The 19,515-nt window shown below is 51.9% G+C and overlaps 1 protein-coding gene across 1 annotated transcript in view; it reads right to left on the bottom strand.

The window, feature by feature from the left end:
- Positions 1–12,477: 12,477 nt before the first annotated feature.
- GRIK3 (glutamate ionotropic receptor kainate type subunit 3) overlaps positions 12,478–19,515 on the bottom strand; it is a 238,670-nt gene continuing 231,632 nt past the window's right edge. Inside the window, exon 16 of the mRNA XM_025392326.1 lies at positions 12,478–18,989. Coding sequence (XP_025248111.1) covers positions 18,795–18,989 — 195 coding nt within the window. The 3' untranslated portion in view covers positions 12,478–18,794. The remainder of the gene's footprint in view (positions 18,990–19,515) is intronic.

The raw sequence follows: 19,515 nt of genomic DNA on the forward strand, positions 1-19,515 counted from the left end.
CAAGGATGAGGTCTCATCTGGGCAGGCGGTAGCTTCAGGCAAAGCATCATCACAGAGTTGGTCCCATCTTAAGGAAAGGGGGCGGTCTTTTTCTGGCCACATCATAGGTCACAGGCTGTGTGCTGCTCTGGGTGGTGGAAAACTTAACCTCATGGGTAAGAAGGTGCCTGAGAAGGGGACAACTCGGAGCCATGAACAGCCAACATGCCCAGCAGTGGAAAGACAAGTGCACCATGCAATCAAAGGGGTCTGGGTGGGGAATCTCCTTTGTCCACTACAGTGGCCCAGCATCTCCAGAATGGGCCTCTGCCTTCCTCCACCAGGCTTTCCCACTGGGGGCCAAACCTCAAGGGGAAGAACATTTCAGATCCACCTCACTGCATTTTTATAAGTTCACAGGGCAGGGCTTCTGAGCACTTCTTTACTGATGAAGCTCAGAGAGGTTGAGCAATGAATCCAAGGTCACACAGCTGTTGAGTGGTAGAGCCAGGGTTCAAATCTAATTTCCAAAGCTCCTGCTGGCCCCATGTTCTTGTTCCTGTGCCTGTTAGTCCTCCCAGACTCCACTTTCAGGGACCCTCATTATCTCCTGCCCAACTGCCCAGCGTCCTCTACAGTTTCCCCTCTGGGCTGATGGTTCCACTTTCTGGCTTCTGGTTCTCTGCCCTTCACCCCACGCAGCTGCACCTATCTGTCCCCCACACACCCAGTCTTCCCTACCCCACCTTCAGGGGCCCGAGTTCTGGCAGGAGCTGGACATACATGACTTGCCCACAAATTACATCTCACAGGGAGCCTGGTTCCACCACCACTGCCTGTGCTGACACCTCCATCAACGCAGATCCTCCTTAAGACAACAGACATTTATCCCTGACAGTCAGAGGCACAATTGCAATCAGATGCTGGAGGCCTGAATTCTGGGTTGTCACCGAGTTGATGACGGTCCTTCAGTCAGAGGAAAGGGGCTGGAGGAGGGTAGGGGAGGGCTTCGGAAACAGCCTGTCTTCTGTAAGGAGCTATTTCCCCTGGGCCACGGCTGGGCTTCAGCTGAAGGGCAGCGGGGGCCTGCGTTTCCTCTGCCGCTCTTTGGGAGGAGACATGACAGAAATGAAGGAGGAAATAGGAAAATTGCCAGCAGGGTGTGAGTTGGCTCTGGGTCCAGGAAAACGAAGTGGACATGGGTACAGAAAAGGGCCAGTAACCACAAGTATGGAGGAAGACATCACTGGTGCTCCTTATCACACGATCTGGCTGTCTTCTCCCTCCTGGGCACGGGGAGGATGTACTCCTACTTCCACTTTCAACTAAGTGGAGTCACATGTCTAGCCCTGGCCTCTGAAATGTGGCTGGAAGGAATGTATGTCGCTTCTAGGCTGAGGCAGCGAAAAGCACTGATATCATTCTCCAGCCCGTTTGTTCCTCAGCTGAGGCAATTATGAGAAGGCCTCGTGTTAAGATGATGGACTCACAAGATCAAAGTAGCCTAAATCACTGATTTTCACAATGGAGGACAGCTGACCCATGGAGGAATCAAGGTGCATGAGAAATAAAGATCGCAGTGTTAAGCCACCAAGACACTGGGGCTCATTGTCACAGCATAGCCTGCCCTATGCTAACTAATGCAATTGCTGTTCATTGATCATTTGCTATGTGCCAAGTATTGTGCTGTGTGCTTTCCATGTATCATCTCACTAGATCCTTGCAGCAGCCTTCCAGGCAGGACCTCCTATTAACTGCATTTTACAGATGAGGAAACTGAGGCTTAGAGGGATTAAGTAACTTCCACAAGTCAGACAACTAGCAGGTGGCAGAGCTGGAAGTCAGGCCTGGGTCCTGAGCTGTAATTCTTAACACAGAAACTCCAAAGAGGCCACCTTGGGTTTTCTGCCCTTATTGGGCTCCTGGTGCCAGAGCTTGGTAGGATACACAGGAGCATGTGAAAACGGTCCTCAGTGTGTTCCAAATGTCAGTGGAGTCAATCCCTGAGTTGTGCTTAGTCCAGTAGGTGGGAGTCAGTCATGAGCCACAAGCACACCACTTTCTGCTCCTGTGGGGCTCACAGTCTGGAGGAGGGACTGGCTAAGCAAATGCATAGAGGTTGAAATGAGTATTGGGTGGGGTGTGTGTGTCCCCATGTGGGTGCATGCGTGAGCAAGAATGGGATAGAATGGGTTCAGCAAGGAGACTGGCCAGGGGAGTTCAGAAAGGAACCTGGCCAGGTGGGTTCAGGAAGGAGCCTGGCCAGGTGGGTTTAGCAAGGAGCCTGACATGCTGATGAGGAGGGAGGAAGGTATGTACCAGGACAGAGAGAGAATGGAGCCCCATCCCCATCCTCTCCAGGGAGAAGTAGAGATGTTAGGTTGAATGGGCGCGTGGGTCTGCCCTCCACTCATCCAAAGCCCTCCTGCTCTCCAGCTCCATCCTTCCCACGAGGACCCCCTACGCCCTGCTTTCTGTTGAGGAGGCAGGAGACTGCATCAGGGGACCTCTTCCTGTTTCAGGGTTATAGAGTGGAGCTACAGGAACAGGAGAATGGTCCCAGGAAGCAGTGGTGAAACCCTTTGTGGACTATGGTCTTGTCCCCACTCCAGGGGTCAGACTGCCTGCCCAGAAGGCAGAGAGCAACCTTGTTTGGCTTAGTTTTAGCTTTTGCAAAGTCAAGGGCTGAGTCCTAAGCCGGGCATAAGACGGCATGTAGACTAGAAAGAGACAGACAAGCATGAGTCCAAATCCAGCTTTTACCGCTTCCCCATGAGTGACCTTGAACAAATCTCATTCTGTTTATCAGTATTCTCCTCTGATCAATGGAAACAACCACATGTCCCTCAAAGGCCACTTATGAGGACTAAACGGTGCACAGGAAGATCCTCTCCCTCCCCCCAACAGCCCCTGGAGGATGGAGGGCAGACCATGGGTCCTCTCTGACTTGGGAGCCCTCCTCAGACCCTTCTCTGGGCCATGGAGGGAGGCCTGAGAGGGCTACCAAAGGCCCTGCTGTGGGTGCCCCTGCCTTCATCTGGAAAGGAAAGATCAACTTGAACATAAAGCTGCCCTAACTTCTCCCAGCATCATGTCCCCAGAGGGAGTTTTCAGGCCGAGTAATGTATGGCTCCATTTTTAGATGTTGCCGAATTCCATTTGCTGGAGATCTGTGTTTTATTGCCGTATCAGTGTTTCTAAATCGCACTATATTTTCTTAGCTTGATGGGAATTTACAGCAACTGGATTGGAGCAGAATTGGGCTCTCCCCGAGGCTGGGAAATCACTGGGGTCGACTGCTATGGCTGCTGCCTCCCTCTCTGATTCTTTCTTCTAATTATTCATATTAAGAAGAGATCTGAATCTGAGAATAGAGGCCTGGGAGGCCTGCATGGTGAGACATCCATCAGGGCTGGGATGTCTGGGGCTGCTCCCCACAGGGAGTTGGGCCACCCAGGAGGAGGTGGGAGGGCTGCGGCAGAGGTGCTTGGGCAGAGATGAGTTCCAGGATAGGGAGTTGAGGGAGGCCTAGCCAGCAGCCAGCCTTGGGATTGGTGTGTCCAGGGAACACTAGACGTGAGGTTGACTGCCACAGTAACGGGAGCCATAACGCTGCATGTCAGAACATCCCTTAGTGGCCCCACAGCCTTCTATGTCTTCTTGATTCTCCCGTGAGGAAAAGAGGACAGTGAATATCAACCCCATTTTCCAGATGAGGAAACCGAAGGCCTAGGGAGTTAAGTCACATGGTAGAGCTAAGGTTAAAACCTGGGGCTGTTTGAATCCCAACTGGTGTTTACTCTCACCCCCACACTGGTGGATTTTTGTTCCCCCTCCATTTCCACACTGGAGACTTGGGCAGGGTGCTCTCATTTACGGAGCCCTCACTATGCATCAGGCACTGCACTATAAATTCCAGGCATCTTCTCATTTCATCCTCCTACAGGTGGGGGATACTCAGCCCATTTTATGGAGTCGCCCAGGATGTTAAGGCACTTTTGCAAGGTCAGACAGCGACTCCTAAGCGATAAAGATGAAATTCCATCTTAGCCACCATGCTCTACTGCTTCTAAAGACACCAGCTCTCCCAACTCCTGCTGATGTAGGAATGAGTTGCCAGGCTATGGGATGGGAGTCCCGATGCATTCTGGGAGTCAGATGGTGCCCGTCTGGTGCTGGGCATCCCCCAGGCTGCAGGTTTGCCCTATGAAGGCTGGGTGCTTAGGCTGCACCTGCGTTTGAAAGACACCATTTCCCTGGCTCCAGCCTCCCAGGGTGATACAGTACCACCCAGGGCATTGGACAGAGAGAGGAGGGGACACAGCTGGGGACTGAAGGAAGTTCTGGCCCGTCCCTCTGGCAGGTCCAGGCAGTTTATCTCACTTGGCAGCGATCCTCTGTCTAAAAGCACGTCTGACGTTTTGTGCAATAAAGTTAATGGACTTCTCCATCTTAGAGCAGCTGAATTCTCTTGGAGCAGATGCTGAGGGTTATGGATGTTCTAATTAGGAAGCTGCCTTTGGCATTGAGGAAGGGAGGGGAGGCTTGTGATGTTCCACACACCCTGCAAAGACCCCCTGCTAAACTGCTTTCCCTGAGCCTGCCAGTGCAGACACGCTGCAGCAGAGGAAGGAGGAGAAAACATTTCCTTCCTCTCCCATCTTCCACTTCCCTTCCGGTACCAGTGGTCCTCCGCACTGAGCCGGAAGTGACCAGGGGGACCAGGCAGCGTGGCCATAGCCTCCCGGGTCTGAGCAACCACAAGCAGAGTTTAGGGCTGTGATCAAATGAAACTCACAACCAAGTTAATCCGACACATTTATTGATGTGCATAATTGTTATTGGACTGCGCTGCAATTAGGCATAAATGGTAGGTCGTTCCTGTGAGTGACTATAATTAGTAATTCTCAGTTTTGGCCCAATCAAGTTTGGATGTTTGTTTTCCATAAGCATAGAAGTTCCCCAGTGTCTGTAAACAGCATTGATATTGACTGTTTTCTGATTCACTCATTCATTTGTTCATTTCCTACATCTACGAAACAGAGGTCCCGGACTCGAGCCCTCATTTTGTTGCTTACTGGGTGATTGTGGGCGAGTAATTCCACTTCTTTCAGCCTTGGTTTTTCACATCTGTAATATGGGGATGGCATCTCTAGCATATAGGCTTATGCTGAGAATCCTGTGAGTTGGGCATGCTCAGAGCCAAGCACAGTGCCAGGCCTAGAATTGTCACTCAGCTGCATCCTGTTGTTATTAGCATTATTCATATTATTATTTTATTATTATAGAGATAGGGTTTCACCATGTTGCTCAGTCTGGTCTCGAACTCCTGGACTCAAGCAATCCATTCACCTTGGCCTCCTAAAGTATTAGGAATACAGGCATGAGCCACTGCACCCAGTCCATTATTATTATTGATATTATTATTATTATTATTATTGATAACAACTTCTCCTGGAAAAGAGCTGAGCACTAAGAGCTCTGAAACCTTCGGCCTCAGATGGGAGGATGATTCTGAGTGCAGAAGAGGCCTGTCCCTTGGACTTCACTGGGGCTGGAGGAGTCTGGATTGTGCAAGAGGACACAGAACCAGTGATATTTGGGTTGTGGTGACTCTTGTGGCCTCATCATTACCTGTAGGCAAGTGGAGCTGGGAAGCTTCAGGTTTTCCACATCTTTAATTTTACCACCATCCAGCTCCTGGGAAATATGGCGCTGGATTAAATCTCCCTACAGAGGGGAGAGCGCCTGCACAGGGCACAGTGCTTAGAAGGCTCTCATGAAATGCTTGGCTCTGTCCCAGAGGATGTGTTATTGGAGTTTAGAGAATTCTTAGTGATCTGAGGTTGAATTAGGGGGAAAGAGGGGAAACTGGTCCTCACAGCAAACTACAAGTAAGTCTTTGGGCTAGACAGACAGAACAGAGGCCTACGCCCTCCTGAAGAAAAACCTCTCCACATCTGCGAGCTGCTGAACTCACCGGGAAGAGGGTGTGCTTTGCCAACACACTTCACACTGGGAGAAGATGATCTGGGAGGCAGTCTGGAGCAGGAAGAGATTGTAGGGGCTGTCAGCGAGGCCAGAGCTGCAGGAAGGAGTGTAGGGGATCTGGGGTCAGGTGGGGATCTGGGCAGGGACCCTGGGAGCCTGAGCTTGCCCAAGGTCCAGTGAGGCACTGTTGGCTTTTAGAACCCGGGAGGCAGAGAGCCCTGGGTTAGACTCTACCCTGCCACATACTCCCTGGACCTTGGGCAAGTTGTTTGGCCTCTCTGAGCCTTAATTTCTTCATCTGTGACATGCGGCAGTAGCAGATGCTGTCAATGTCTTGCCCTTACCCCTTTTGTACAAGCTGCCCAACTTCCCACTGCCAACACGGCCAATGCTCTGCCTGAGGCTTTGTCCTGGCCTAGAGTCCACCTTGCCCCCTTGTGGCATGTGAGAAGTACCTGGGATTGGCAGTCTCTGGGGGACCAGCCCTAAACCAAAGATTGATAGGACTTGGTATATACTTGATATATACATACCCCAGCTCCCTCGCTCCTTCAGTGGGAGATTCTTGAGTTGCGTGTTGTATGCTGGCTCCCAGAGTTCTTCATGGAGTTAACTGCCAGCTGCCCACAGGGTTGGCTAGCTTGATGTTGTACCCTTCATAAGCTGGCTTCCCTTTGGCATCTCACATCCCTATTCCCCTATCTTCACCTTGTATTCAAGCCCTTGTCTCAGGGGCCTCTTCCAGGGGATCTCAAACTAAGGGGATAATATCATACTTTTCTCCTAGCACTATGGGCATGATGCAAATTAAGTTACTAACATATTTTGCTTCCCATCTTTTCCCTTGTATCCTGTTGGGTACTGGCAACTTAGTCTTCAAGGGGCTCCGGCTATTGGGGAATCAGGGACAGAGGCCTGAGCCAAGCTGGGCTGACATTCAGGCCTTTGCAGATAATGGGCCAGGGCACTCCTGGGATGGAGGCAGGAGCTAGAGGCTTGTCTGGAGGGAAGCTGGGTGTTGCAGGTACGGTGGCTGCTCCGGAAGTCCTCTCCGTGGGGCCTCCTCATCTCAGATCCTTTCTGGAGGCCGAGGCAGGCAATAAATCCCCTTGGTAGAGCTGGTCCCAGCATGGGCCACCCTGCAGAAAGGCTTCATCAGCGGCCTGATTTGCATAAGATAATGAAACCGCAGTAAAAATAGTAAAAGAAAAAATGGCCTGGCAACTTTGTTTCCATAATGACAGATGCTTCTTAAACACTCAGCTTCTGTTTCCCAAGGAAGTGCCATCAAGGCTCCAAGGGAGCCGTGTACCCTGGCCCACCCTGGTTCTTGGAATAGGGCCCTGCAGCCCCTGGGGCACTCCAGCCCTGACCTCCTGCTGCTCCTTGGCTTGCTCCAGATGGACCTGGGTGGCAGGGTGGTAGGAAGGGAGAGAGGGGAGAACTGACTGAAGAGTGACGGACCCTCACAATCAGCCCAATGCCTCACACTTAACACATGCTTTCACATGTCATTTTTAAAATTCTCATGTGAGCTCCCTGTTACAGTCAAAATGGGCACTCCCAATGCACAGGGGAGTAAACTGAGGCTTGTGAATGGTCCAAGGCCATCTGCTTAAATTAAGATGGTAGAGGGGCCTTAGAATTTGCCCCTTATTCTTAGTCCCTGTCTCCTGTCTGGGCACCTCCATGAGTGACAGGAGGCTCTTGTCACTGGGGATGGCTGGGGAGAGGGCAGGTCCCAGACCTAGGAGGGGATGGGGGATCTGTGGGAGGTGGGAGCCATCTCCACAGGTCTCAGACCCCTGTTCCTTGAGCAGGGTGAGATGACCAAGGTCAAAAGAAAGGGCGCCATTATGGGATGGGACTCTCCCAGACCTACAGAACAAAAAAATAACCATATCAGAGTGTGCTTCAGAAATATTTTGTCCTCTCACCTCCAAGCCACCAGGGTTCTGCAATGACTGCCCCGGAAGCAGAACTAATGACAGTAATAATAGTAATGAATAAAATAATGGCATGGGCGCTGTTTCCCCAGCTCAGAGGAAAATCTCTAGTCTAGTTGCACTTGACTAGGGTCAGGGGTTCCCTGCCATAGCACCTCCTTTCCTCTGAGTGTTTGGGGCAGAGTCCTGATTTCCTGATTCACTGAAAGAGGGCTTAGCTGCATGGGGTGGGGAGAATGGGAACTGAGCAAGTTCTCAGGACACAGATGGTCCTGACTCATGCAAGATGGCCAGTGGGAGTCACCTGGATGCTAAGGCAAGTGTCATTTTGAAGCCACTAAGCTAGACATCTAGAAAGGCACCTCTCTAGGCTCTGTACTGGACTCATGTAGGCAGAGACGGTGGGTCCATTCCCCACGGCTGCCTGGGACTGGCAACTGAACCTGCATGTTCTGGCAGAACCGGGGAGGCCTCCGCAGTGGACTCCATCTCTGTCTGGTAGTCCCTCCCCAGTTCCCTCCCAGCCTGCGGAATCTTTGGCCTAATTTGAGAGGTAGTGGAGGGGAAACTTCCAGATGTTTTGGGTCTTAGACTGGGACCAACACCTTTGCACTTAAAGCTGAGTGTTTGACCACCTTTGTTTCCTGATTCCTCTGTGCCTGGGGCTGGTTTCACCCTTGGCATATTGGGGAGGGATCAAGTCATTATTTACTTTCCCTCCACAGTAATAGCTAACGTTGGCTGAGCTAGACTGCGTGCCTGGCATGGACAATCTCATCAAGTCCCTATAACCCTCCTCTGAGGTGGGTCTTAGTCTCTCCATTCTGAAGCTTAAAGAAGACAGCGAGGTATGGTGGTGAGCATCTGTGGTCCCAGCTACTTGGGAGTCTGAGGTGGGAGGATCACTGAGCCCAGGAGGTTGAGGCTGCAGGGAGCTCTGATTGTGCCACTGCACTCCAGCCTGGGCCACAGAGTGAGACCCCATCTCAAAAAAAGGTGTGGGAGAAAAGAAGACACAGAGCAAGAAGCAGAACCCAGGAAGCTGGACTCCAGAGTCCCTGATCCTACTGCTTGGGGAGGCTTGCCCATCAGTCCTAGCAGAGGGGTCCTGAGTGAATTTGAATCCTGAGGGACTTGGAGCATTCCTGCCAGCATAGAGATTCTGGGGCTAGATGAGACAGAAAAATATGGGAGTGAAGTGGGAGGCTCAGTTAATCAACATTTCAGATGGAGAATTAAGGGCTCAAGGGAGGGTTCATTTCTATGACGCTCTTGAATGGGGTGAGTGGGGCTTGTGCCTTCAGAGCATGGAGCAGGAGGGTTCCGAGGCCCGTGCTGCATTCAGTGACCCCTGCTCCCGGCACCATCCCACCACAGCCGGGCCACTTGCTGTGCTGGCAGCGTGCCAAAAGCCCGGTAGGCCCTGCGAGCTGTGGGCAGTGCAGACATCCAAGTCTGTCCCAGACAACTGGACTCCAGCCTTCATTTGAACAAGATCCTCAGGGCATTTTCAGAAGTGTAGGTCTAGAGCGATTCGTCAGATATACCTGTTCTCTGAGAACTTCACCATCCAGCTCTCTCTGCTGAAGGAGTGGGCGGATGGTTTGGAATTGGGACATTTTCACTGACATGGGCCCTGAAGCTGGGGAGACCTGAACCAAGATGGGGGTGGCCATGTCCTGCCTTGAGCAAGGAAGTGGAGGGGGGAGGAAGGGAATGGAGATAGAAAGAGAGAGAGGGAGAAAGATAGAGGGAGAGAGACTTGACTATCTTCCATCAGACCTCTTATCATGAAGCCCCCTTTTTGCCCTGGTGAGTTTGAGTAGGTGTCTGTTTCTTGCCACAGCGATTCCTGACTGAGGAGCCTCCTTGAATGTCTTGCTCCTGGGGACTGGTGCACTAGAACTACGAGCCCATGTATGTCCTGGAGACGGGAGGAGCACAAGGCATTGGCCAAGGAGAGGCTGGGACAGAAATGGCTGAGGTTATAGAAACAGGGGCCTGAGCCAGGACAGCGACATCACTGCTCCTGCACCCATTTTTGCAGGAGTCAGTAATCTGAGAGGCCTGGCTGGCCCCCGTCCAGAGCCAAGGGTATCACAGATAGGCTTCTGAGTTAGGGTTAGCCCTGGAGGGAGGAGTCCCCCTGTCTCTCCAGAGAGGACTCAGTCCATAGTAGCTCCTAATTTTTCTTCTCCCCATCTCTCTCCTTTTTCTTAATGAAAATAGCTGTCATTTATTGTTGGCTTATGATGTGCCTGCCCTGTGCTAAACATGCAGTGTAATGTGCTTTTTCTCATTTAATCCCCACAAGCACTTCATGAGGGGGCAGCTTTCACACTCATGCATTTTACAGATGAGGAAACAGGCTCAAGGATGTGAAGTAACTTCTTCAAAGTTACACAGCTAGTAGCTGGTAGAGCTGGGACTCATACATAAAATATTTAGTTAAGTCTGTGAATGGATGGATGGATGGATGGATGGATGGATGGATGGGCAGATGGATTGATGGGTGGATGGATGGACGGCTGGATTGATGGGTGGGTGGATGGATAAATGGATGAAAGGGTGGAAGGATGGATGGGTGGTTGGATGGATGGGTAGATGGGTGGATGGATGGGTGGATGGGTGGATCAGTGGGTGGGTGGATGGTTGGGTGGGTGGATGGATGGATGGATGGATGGATGGGTGGATGGATGGCTGGGTGGATGGATGGATGGATGGGTTGGTGGATGGGTGGATGGATGGATGGGTGGATGGATGGATGGGTGGATGGGTGGATGGATGGATGGGTGGATCGGTGGGTGGATGGATGGATGGGTGGATGGGTGGATGGATGGATGGGTGGATGGGTGGATGGATGGATGGGTGGGTGGATGGATGGATGGGTGGGTGGATGGATGGGTGGATGGGTGGATGGATGGATGGGTGGATGGATGGATTGATGGATGGGTGCTCTACCTATTCTTTCACCCCCACTGTGGGCCTCATTTCTACCAGGTCTCTTGTCCATATTCCCCCACTCCTTGCTGGACCTGGAGCCCACCCTGACCTGCAGGGTGCTTCTCTCCAGGGATGGTCCCGACCACGCCTATCAATGGCTCACACCTGCAACCCAGGGCCTTTCCTTACCTCCTACCTGGCTCAGACCAAAGTCTCCTTCTGGGCTGTGGCTCCAGGTTAGACCAGAGCTCCCAGACACTGTGGCCTACTGGGTCCCGACTTCCTCTCCATTCTGCAGAGATTGCTGCTGGGGCCATGGCTTGGCTTCCCTGGCACTTGTCAGCTGATGGAAGGGGAGGTGCATATTTTAGGAGACCTGCCAACTCATGTTGCCTTTTTTTTTTTTGACTTCTCCAGTTTTCTCAACTCTCCTAAAGCAGTGATCCTGGGTCCCATAATTGTATTATGTGACCTCTTTCTCCCTCGGGCCACAGCTAACTGGACCACAAGTGGCCACTTGACCCAAGCTGGTGCAATCATAGCCACTTTCCTCATAATTAGGCCTGGGATACTTAATCCCGTGTCAAGGGTGGTGGGCATTTCGACTGAAAGGTTGTGCAGAGTCAGGGTCTGAGATGTGTCAGGGTCTGAGGGACATCTTTCATTCAAAGTAGATCATATGTGTTAGGAGCTTAGCCAGCACCTGCCACATGGAAAGTGCTCAATAACCATGAGCTATTTTTAAGATGATGTCATAGGATAACATGGAGGATTCTGGTTGGAAAGGGTCTCTACCAATTCAGTCTGTTTGCACGAGAGTTGGAGGCAGAGGTGAGGCAGAGGCCACCTTCCCACTCCCCTTTGGGCTGTTTCTGTCATGGGAACATGAGATTTTTCAGCAGCTTCAGTCCACTACTCATCTCCAACTTCTTGGGTGCTGAGGAGCACCATGATGTGGGGTGGTGGCGGCCCCAGTGTCTTGACGGACTTCCTGGACCCTGGATTGCAGCTCTGGGGTGTCTTTCCTCCCACCTCAGAGGTGGTCATGCCCTAGTGGGTCAGTTCTGTATTATTCTGGGAGCCATTCCTGGAGGCCCGAGTTGGCCAGGCTCCCTCATCTCTTCCACTGGTTTTATAAACCTCCATACTGAATCCCTTCCTGCTGGAAACGCCCTGCCCTGAATTCTGATTGTATGAGCAGTTTCCGGCTCCAAAGGGCAGCTGACATAGAGCTTTCTCATTTCCAGTCTGAAAAAGCTCAGGCGAGACTCTGGCCAAGCTGGGATAAGGTGTCCACCTGACCTCACCAGCTATGACCAAAGGGATGGGGCCACACGAGTAAGTATGTGGCAACTCCCAAGGGAGTGTGTGGATGGAGATGAGTTGGGGAGGGGTGTTGCCAAGGGAAGGGAAGATAGAGGTCAGACAGTCCCAGGGACAGACCCTACATCCTCAATGTCTGAACCAGGAGGCTGGCCGGAGCCACCCGCCTGCTGGGCACCAGTGTCTCTTGCCTGGGACACAGTCATCCCTGGGGGAAGATGACAAAAGTTCATCGTCCAGCACCTTCTGGTTCTAAGGAGAGAAGAGAAACAGAAAACACACCTCAAGGGAGCCCTGTTTTCTAGAAACATTTTATTTAAAATTTAAAACCATATTACTTCATACAGCAAACTGTGCACTTTGATATATCACAGTGTCTTAAAAAGGAAAATAATCGGATTTGTTTGGAAATTTATTTACATCAGCCTAGAATGATTGGCAAGTAACACAGTTACTATGAAACCCAAATTGTTACAAAATGTTTACAAAAAACTATATTCATAGAAATTCTGCATGTCCACAAAGGGCATCCCCTGAATGGCCCAGAGACCAGTGTGTGGGAACCATGTTGAGTGGGAGTGGGGGGCTTCCAGGCACTCTGGTCTGGGTGGTGGGACAGGTCTAGGGTCTCAGAGGCCCATGGTGCTGCCTGGGGGCTCAGCCCAGAGCCTGGGAACTGAGGCCCCTACCATGGGAGGCCCAACCAGGAAGTCGGCCCAGGCAGAGATGGGATGGGGGCTTGACGCACAGTGGTAAGAGGGCCCATGATTCCTATGGAACCAAGACGGGATGCTCCTCATGGGGCTGGAGTCAGGCGTGCTTGGTCAGGGCCCCAGAGACAGACCCAGAGTTCAGTGCAGACCAGCCTGACACCCGAGCCCGAAGCTGGGGCAGGCTGCTGACTGCATGGAAGCCCACTTCAGATATCTCCTCCCCTGCATGCTCCAGAGATGCTCAGACCTGCAAAAGAGGCTAAAGGAATGGAACTGCAGAGAACAGACCGATCTGGGTGAGCCAGGGACAGAGGTCTGCAGCCTCCTGGGGAGGGGGCACTCTGCCAGCTGCCCTGCCAGGATGCTGCAGGGGACAGAAGGGCAGATAGATGGAGCCTGGGCCGTGCTAGGCTAGGAGCTACCTTCTTGCCTCTCATCTTTCACCTCTCTGGCTCTGAGGTCACTCCCTGGCAGCTGGTCTCTGGGTCAAATGGGGCTGGGGAGGTTGTCTGAGGTGAGGCAAACCCTTGGCTGGCATTTGACTGAATCTATGGCTGCTTCTTCACGTCTGGAGGCCTCAGAGTTTTGATTCATAAAATGGAGACAATCTGGGAGGTGATGTGAGGTCCACTGTTCTAGAAGGCAGGAGGACAGGATCAATAACAGGGGCATGGGAACACTGTATCAGCATGCTGGCCATGCCCTGGGGGCATTCTCTTTAACAGGTGCTTTCCCTAGCTGTGAGCTGTGTTGTGTGCAAGTTGTGACTGCTTCTGCAAGTGGGTGAGAATCAGAGGCAGAGACTTTTGCTACCGAGACTAGCCCCACCTTCTAGGGTATCCTAGGTGGAGCCTGAAACCTACCTGCGATTCTGCAGGCAGGTGTGAGAACACGCCTGGGGAGTGGTCTGCTCTTTCCCAGCCCTTCCGCTCCTGATGAACTGCCCCGGAACTAGAATGTAATATTGGCACAGGGGCTGAGTACTAGCATGACATTGCTTCTCAGACACACCTGGCTGTCCTGCCTCAGACAGGCTCGGATGGAGATGAGGTCCGTTGGCCAATCCTGCCCCTCCCACAGGAGGCCCTGGCGGTGCAGGACTCACCTGGCAGCACCATGGAGCTCTGCCCTCTTCTTCAGGGTCTGGAGCTCTGATGTGTGGAGGGCCTTCCTCACCCCAAGGGGCTCTCTGAGACCTCCGTCCCAGACTTTGCTGCTGCAGCCCCCATCTCTCACCTGGTCCCCACCCATGCTGGCTGGGTTATATACACTCTGTGTGCAGACGTGCAAGAAAGGGTTGTATACACATGGGCTACAGGTCATATATACACTGTGCATATATATATATATATACAGTATATATATACATTTTACATTCATATATATATTGTACAGAACATTAACCTTCTACCTAAAAGTTTTGTGACTTCATGTATGACCTCAGCTCTGAAATTTTAACTCCAGGGCAAATTCAGGACTGAAGGGAGGGCTTGCTTTAAACTGCCATGGGGACAGAGGGCACGGCCCTTCCATGGCGGCCAGCAGCCGGGCCCCTTCCAGATGTGTCCACCTGACCTGTAACTTCCAGATGTGTCTAATCCAGAGACCTGCCCACAGAGTTGGGCTTATTTCTTGTATCTGTCCATGGGGCTGGGCCCGTCCCAGATGATAAGTCCATGCAGCTGTTTGTTCAAACCTCTAGCCCCTTTGCAGATGGGTATCCACACAGGAACATTCCAGATGTGAGCCACAGAGGCCAGCCTACTTTCAGATGTTTGTGCATGTAGCTGGGAGTGGGTCAGGGAGGGACCAACTTCAAGCTGAGTGACGAAGCGGAAGCTGTGACCCACCCCCCAGACCCACTATCCCTGGAAAAGTAGGCAGAAAGGGAACTTTTGATTGTTCTTGGTGAGCGCACACCTGGTGGAGAGGGAGCAACTTCTAACCCGGTTGGCCCTTTCCCCTGGCCTGGGCCAGGATTCCCATTTTCCAGGGCCTGGGGCATGGCAGGGATTGGGGGTGGAGCCAGATTGTGCTTCCAGCTTAGACAGAGTCTTGGATGTGAGGAGGGGGTGGCCCTCTTACCCCTCAGACACTCAAAGTCAGCACATTGGCCAAGGTGGCATCTCCCCTCTCGAGAGACTCTTGCAGCATGGGGCCACCTGAACACTGACAACGCTCTCAGGATTTTCTTCTGTCCAGAGCAGAGAAACCAGCAGCAGGACAAGTGGAGAGTGATCGGGAGGGCTCACTGTCCTTAAGCCTCAGGGCCTCAGCAGGGGTGGTGGGGTCAGTGTCTTCTTACCACTGCCCCTCAACTTGGCCAGCTTGAGCAGGTGGAGAGGAGGCACTGGCATTTGAGGATGAGGTGGGGACATTCTTCTGTTCAGGGTTGGCATGTGGCACCACGCAGGGGCAGTCCAGTATCTGCTCAGGCAGATTCCATCTTCTGCTCCGTCCAAACAAGCTTTCATGTTTCCCATCACCTCTCAGTGCCTGTGTGTGCACACACACTACACGTGCATACACACACATACACACACACGTATGCACCTGCCCCAGCTCAGCTCCATGCCCACTGGCAGGACAGACCTAAACTTAAAAAAACACCAGATCTGCCTCACTGGAAACACTTTCCTACTCCGTTCCCCCTCACAGATGTAGCATCACTTTCAGTCCCCCCGGACAGAGCTCATGCTTGGGCAGCAGTGGTCCCCACTGCACTTTTAATACTAGGCTGGTCTGTAGGACAAACGCAGGACATTGACCAGAAGTCGAATAACAGCCACACTGACAACACCTGAACCTCAGGATGCCAGGCTTGCACGGGAGAGGAGATGAGGCAGCGTGCCCTCCTGCTTCCACATAGGAGTCTAAAGACCAGTCCGTACCTTTTGGGGGATTTCTCTAATTGAATTGTGCCTCTATTTATCCACTATTCTTTGTTCCTTTTATAAAAATTCTCACCACTTCTTCCTCCTGTCACAATCCACATATATGCATAGCCTCAGAAGAACATGCTCATGTAGCATCACGCACACAACACATGTGTGAGACAAGAGCAAGAATGAGGCATGTGCTATGAAACTGTACTGGACAAAATAAGACGGTGGTTAATGATTGTGTTTGCTGACAGCAAATTGGCAAATACCTTCATTAGAATCCTGTTACCTGGGAATTACAAAAAAAAGTTTTCCCTTCAAACAGGACATGATGTCTACAGCAAAGGCATCAGCACCATGAGCCCTCGAAGGGTTGCGCCCCCATCTCCTGGCAAGTGTGCCCATGCAACCTTGGTGACTCTCTGTGACAAATGATCTCTCCCATGACAGAAGTGCAAACAGACCCTGGTGCCTGGCCTTTCTGATTGTCTGTCTCTGCTTCCACCGTGACCTGGAACATTTGTGTGTGTCCCGCATACACTCGGAAACTTCAACTCCACATGACTTCTTGTCTACAGCACGCATTGACCCATGTCACACAACTCTCTGGTCCTGGCCTTCCCCCTGCTCCCCACTGTGCACACATGCCTGTACACATGTGTGCACATGTACTCGCATACGGACCCCTTAGTGACATGGCTTCTCCTTTTATGCATATTTGGCTAGCTGCAGTTATGATCCTGTCCTTCATCCTATGCCATTCAGTGTACATATGCACACACACACACCAGCATGCACACACGTGTGCATGCATGCTTACATATGCATACTCACCAGGGCCCCAACATGACATGGCTTCTCCGGTTTTTACATATATGGGGCCTTGCTGCTCACCCAGATTGTCTCCCTCGTCCCCAACTCACTCAGATACACATACACACGCATATGCACACATCAGATCCCCAAGGATTCACCTATTATTTCGTGGCCTGGACTATGTTGTATGTCCAGATCTGTCCTGTGCCCCAGCCCCTGAAGTTCACACATACAAACACAAAGACACAGACACACATGCACACGCCCTCGGTACCCTGAAGCTTATGACAGCATGGCTTTTCCTAACATTACATGCATGGGGCTTTGGTGTGTGTCTAGCCCTCCTCTCCCTTGTCCAATGTACATAGCCAGCCAGAACTGCTGGGATTTTGGGCACCCGCTGGTTTGGCCCTGCAGTTCACAGTCTGGAAGAGGGACAGTGTTTATCACATGAGCCCACTGTGGTCTCCTGCTTTGCTAGAGATTACCCTTCACCCAGATGAGAAAGCCCTTGAGATCCAAATGTAGCTCTTCCCTAACCGGGCTTCCCAAGCAGCACGGGACAGAGGTGGGAGTGGAGTGGCTGGTGTGCCCCAGTTCTCATCCAGAATCCCCAGAACCTCCCTGCACTGTTCAAAGCCTGCCCTCCATCCTTGGCCATGGCAAACCTGCTGGCCCATCGTGTTCTCTTTAAGGACACTTTGTTCCTAATCCTTCATGTCTCATTCTTTTCCAAGACTCTTAAAGTTACAGACCTCTAGAGCATTCGTCACAGCAAGCTGGAACTCATAGATCATCTGGTCCACCCCCTGGCTGGTCCCCAACCTGCTGCTACTTCTCTGCTGTCTTCCCCAAGCCCCACAAGGTCACAGTTGCTCTGGACAACAGACAAGGGGCCAGGATGGCCTCGTGTCTCTGTGTGGGGTCTTTGGTTAATTCTCCAGGAGGCAGTTTCTTCCTCCCCACCCTTGGGGCCTCTGCCAGCTATGATATTATGTCCCTAGAAACTTTCTTTTTCTGGGGAGCATCTCTACATTTGGTAAGTCTAGGAGACCAGAAGCTCTTTTGGTCCCTTCTGGTTTCCCCCATCTAGCCCCAAGTTAGCCTGTGTAGTAGGACACTGACTCCTTTTTGAGGAGGGGAAACTTGACTTTCACTTCAATCAACTCTTTTCTTTCAAAAAGACAGAGGAAGGCCAAGGTTAACCAGCTAGGAATGGGGAGTTGTTGATGAGAAGATGGCAAAGAGCCCAGGTTTCCAAATGCGAACAGGGTTTAGATAACAACTTGCTAACCAGGAAGGTGAGATCCATTGGCACAAGAGCCGGTGGGACTTCCGTGGAATCTGCTTTTCCTCTGCTGGGCTTCAAATATCGGCTGAGTCTTTGAGCATCCTTTGTTAGAGATTCAGGGGGTCTTCTCTCCTCTGGCCAGAAAGCCGAGAAGAATTTTCTGTGGCCACTCCCCACTTATATTCTTAGAGACCTCCTAGAGCATTAGGAACCACTAGGTCATTGTCCATAAGAATCCAAAATGGCGACTTCTGTTTGTGCATTCTCTTCTCTCCCATACCCCAAGCTCCTCTTTTCCCCGTGTGACTCTGTCTTCAACTCTGCCAAAACAGGGGCTGCCAGGGGTGGTGCCAAGTCCAGAAGATCAGGACCATGTGAACAGCCCCAGAGGGATGAAGTCTTCCTTCTGTCCAGGCATATGGGATGGGCATCCCTCACCATGAACTCCCATTGGCAGCCATGCTAGAACTTCCTTAAGGCGCCAAAGGCTTGTGTCTCTGGCCTCATGGTCAACTGACGGAGGCCTGGGCTCTTGGGGCAGAAATGGTAACATAAGAGATGTCTTCCATTTTCTGTGGCCTCTGCAGGGCCATGGCAGAAACTTCTGACTCTGGAGGAGAGTAGAGGGGCGGGTGAGTTTGGCCTGAGAGAGGCATGTGCTTCCTTTGGCCTTGGCTATCTCGGCTGGCAGCTTTAGAAACCCACAGAAGATCTGAGGAGGATGAAGCCCAAGCAGCTGGCCTGAGAGCCTGTTGGCTTCCTGGCAGGTAAGGGCAGGAGGCTTCTGGCCCAACAGGCAGGTGGCAGCTCTGGTCCCCAAGCCCAGTGTGAGGACAGGGGACGTTCCTTCCAATCTCCTTTGCTTTCCTCTGCCCAGCCCCCAGGCCTGTGGTCCCCACCCCAGCTGTGCCTAGGGGAACACAGGGGCTAAGGATGTGCTGCAGGCCATGCTGTCCTTGCCGGGAAGCCGGCGGTCATTGAATGTGTGCATGTTGATGACGGCGTCAGTCTTGACCATCAAGGGAGGCTGCGGCTTGTGCTTGACTCGACGTTGGCAGGTGAGGGAGAAACGGATCTCATCGGCCACGGTGCTGCAGAAGGAACGCTGCAGAAGGGTGGAGGAGAGGGGTCGGAATAGGGGCACAGAGTGATGCCCGGCCCTGTAACTCCAGCCAGTTCTGCCCCTTCCTCCCAGAGTCTGTGCTAAGGCTACCTATCTTTCTCATACCTTCACCCCACCCATCCCTCTGCCACCTGTAAGGTGATTAGTTTGTGCAGCAGTCTATGAAACCTGACATTCTTATTTGGAGACTAAGGTAGGTGAAGCATCATCTTAACCTCATTTACACATGAGCAAACTGAGGTTCTAAATGGCATGCACATTAACGTCTGAGGAGCTCTGGTTTACCTGTGCCGTTTTTCTTCACTGGATTCAGAGGGCAGGAACCAGCCAGTTTTATCCCCATGAGCCCAACTCCCGAGCCCTGACCAAAGCACTAGCTTTGGCCCAGGGTCAGGACTGAAGAAACATTTGACGAATGAATGGATAAACTTTCTCCTGGAAGGGCTTCCAACTAAGGGGAAGAATCAGTATCTTCTCACTCAGGGAAGTTCAGCACATGTTTCTTGAG

The sequence above is a fragment of the Theropithecus gelada genome, chromosome 1, assembly GCF_003255815.1.
Source record: "Theropithecus gelada isolate Dixy chromosome 1, Tgel_1.0, whole genome shotgun sequence".
In the NCBI taxonomy this organism is placed as follows: Eukaryota; Metazoa; Chordata; class Mammalia; order Primates; family Cercopithecidae; genus Theropithecus; species Theropithecus gelada.